This window comes from Branchiostoma belcheri, unplaced genomic scaffold (assembly GCF_001625305.1).
Source record: "Branchiostoma belcheri isolate BF01 breed outbred unplaced genomic scaffold, Haploidv18h27 scaffold21, whole genome shotgun sequence".
In the NCBI taxonomy this organism is placed as follows: Eukaryota; Metazoa; Chordata; class Leptocardii; order Amphioxiformes; family Branchiostomatidae; genus Branchiostoma; species Branchiostoma belcheri.
The window spans coordinates 182,186-184,094 of NW_017803602.1; the positions used below are offsets into that span (position 1 = coordinate 182,186).

The following is a 1,909-nucleotide window of genomic DNA, read 5'->3' on the forward strand; positions in this document are numbered from 1 at the left end:
CCTGCAGGTTTATACAGGTACACCGTATACAGTCCTCCCCTGCAGTTGAATGAAAACGGTATAAAATGACTCTAGCGCATCGTTCTGGTGCTTACCCCTTTCCCGAGCCTCTTCTTGATCTCGTACTTCTTGGTGATGTGAGGTTCGATCTCGGCGTGAGATCGTTCAGAACCCGACATCTTGCAGATTTGTCAATGAAATCCAGCAGCTCAGAAATTCTGCTTCCGTGTTCTAATATGTCCTAACCACACCCTGTTATCCATGGGAGAGGAAAAGTAGTTCCCTTCGAAAAGCAGGAAAAATAGTTCTTCTCATTAATCGCAACAAACCACTGATACATTCATGTACTGTGTATACTGTTTTACTTATCATAATGACTTATGTCAAAGTTACTGTTTGTATTTCTCCATTACAGGGCTACGTTTGCAACCAATGCGGAGGAATATTTCGCTGACCCGTGCTCAGCTACCAGGACACAAAGCCTGATGGGAAACGGAAATAACGTTCCGATCAAATGTTTTGTCTCCATAGCAACATGCTTCGGCAATCCTCGGTAACCTTCGGGACTTTCCGTCTAGTGACTTCCTGTTGATTCCGCTGCGTTCGGAAGATTAGCAGATATCTCCTCAACTTCGTCATCACAAGAAAAGCAACAAATTATGTAAGTTCTGGGGTAAGTTTTGATGTTTTCAAACAACTGGAGACATGGGGGAAGACTATGGAATACGTTTGGAAGGTTGCATACGTTATACTCCTTCCTCTTCGTTCAATCATTGCTTCAAAGAGCATGCCGCTTTCAACTTTCTGCAAAAACGTTTACAAATACAATGTGTCGCTATCTTACGTTTCATCATCCATATATGTCATATCCCAGCTATCGTTGCTACTAGCGCTCGGGGCTGCGAACCTCCTCTAAACAAGTGAAAACTTATATTGTTTTCTATTGTTTTGTTTTGGCGACGCCACAGGGGCGGAGTGTCACGGTTGGTCCAAGCGTACCAACCATGGCCATATGCATCTGGCCTGTTAATAGACGTAATTCCAATCTCCGCGGCCATTTTGAAAAGCGGTCCCGGCGCTGCGCGTGATCACGTGATCTTGCACGAAAACGAGACGCCTACTGATGCTTCAGCTAGCCTACACACTGCATTCCAGTGGGGCATCGAGCGGTGCTGCATCTTCTTCTGTAAATTACGCTCTTTTACGGTGAAAAGTCGAAATATTCATACGTGTTACGAATAGATAAGGTTGTTGTGAGCATTTGGGTTTAATTTCAGCCGGTAGAAATGACAAATTCCCGCTCATTTTCCGAATTTCTTGATCGAACTCATTGTTTACTACATGTACGTTATACGCTAGCTACGGTCGAGCGCTCGCCATGAAAAATACGTAATATACTGACTTCGTTCGTGCAAAACCTGTATAGAGACGTGAAAATAACAGGTAGACATCCTTGTGTTTAAACATTTAGCGAAATTTTGACGGTTGTTCTGGTAATTTCACGATCGCAAGTCGACATTGGCCAGGCAAGTTAGATATCGTCGTACGTGAATCGTCAAGTGGGGGAGGGGGGCGCTCGTGCGTAACTTCTGTTCTTTCGAAGATTATCCTCTACTTTCTCCGGTAATATTTCAGTTTAACTGGATTAACTTCCACAGAAACGGTAAAAATGTTGAACTGAGTTTCTAGCGGGACGAACTTTACCGCAAAAGTGACGGCTGCGAGTCGAAAATTTAATCATTTTTAATACTACGTCACGGTGGTGTGCATGCCTTTCTAGTATTTTCGTTTAACTTCGCGGCAAATAATGTACATTTAGGGGGATTAAACACAGATACGTGGACATTTCGGGTTGAGATATGCTTGAATAAAACACTAATATTTTGGTAGTTTGGTAGCTCATGTTGTT

The 1,909-nt window shown here is 43.2% G+C and overlaps 2 protein-coding genes across 4 annotated transcripts in view; one reads left to right on the forward strand and one right to left on the reverse strand.

Moving 5' to 3' along the window:
* The window catches only part of LOC109469755 (extracellular signal-regulated kinase 2-like), a 12,936-nt gene that overhangs the window by 9,240 nt on the left and 1,787 nt on the right, over positions 1–1,909 (reverse strand). Inside the window, exon 1 of one of the 2 annotated variants that reach the window (XM_019768350.1) lies at positions 96–236. The exons of the other annotated variant lie outside the window; for it this stretch is intronic. Coding sequence (XP_019623909.1) covers positions 96–179 — 84 coding nt within the window. The 5' untranslated portion in view covers positions 180–236. Of the gene's footprint in view, positions 1–95; positions 237–1,909 lie in introns of those variants that run through there. 2 annotated transcript variants of the gene reach the window in all.
* Positions 565–1,909, forward strand: part of LOC109469758 — a 10,054-nt gene continuing 8,709 nt past the window's right edge. Inside the window, exon 1 of one of the 2 annotated variants that reach the window (XM_019768356.1) lies at positions 565–661. The gene's annotated coding sequence lies outside the window, so the exon portion shown is untranslated. Of the gene's footprint in view, positions 674–1,909 lie in introns of both variants that reach the window. The other variant, XM_019768358.1, reaches the window with a different exon arrangement.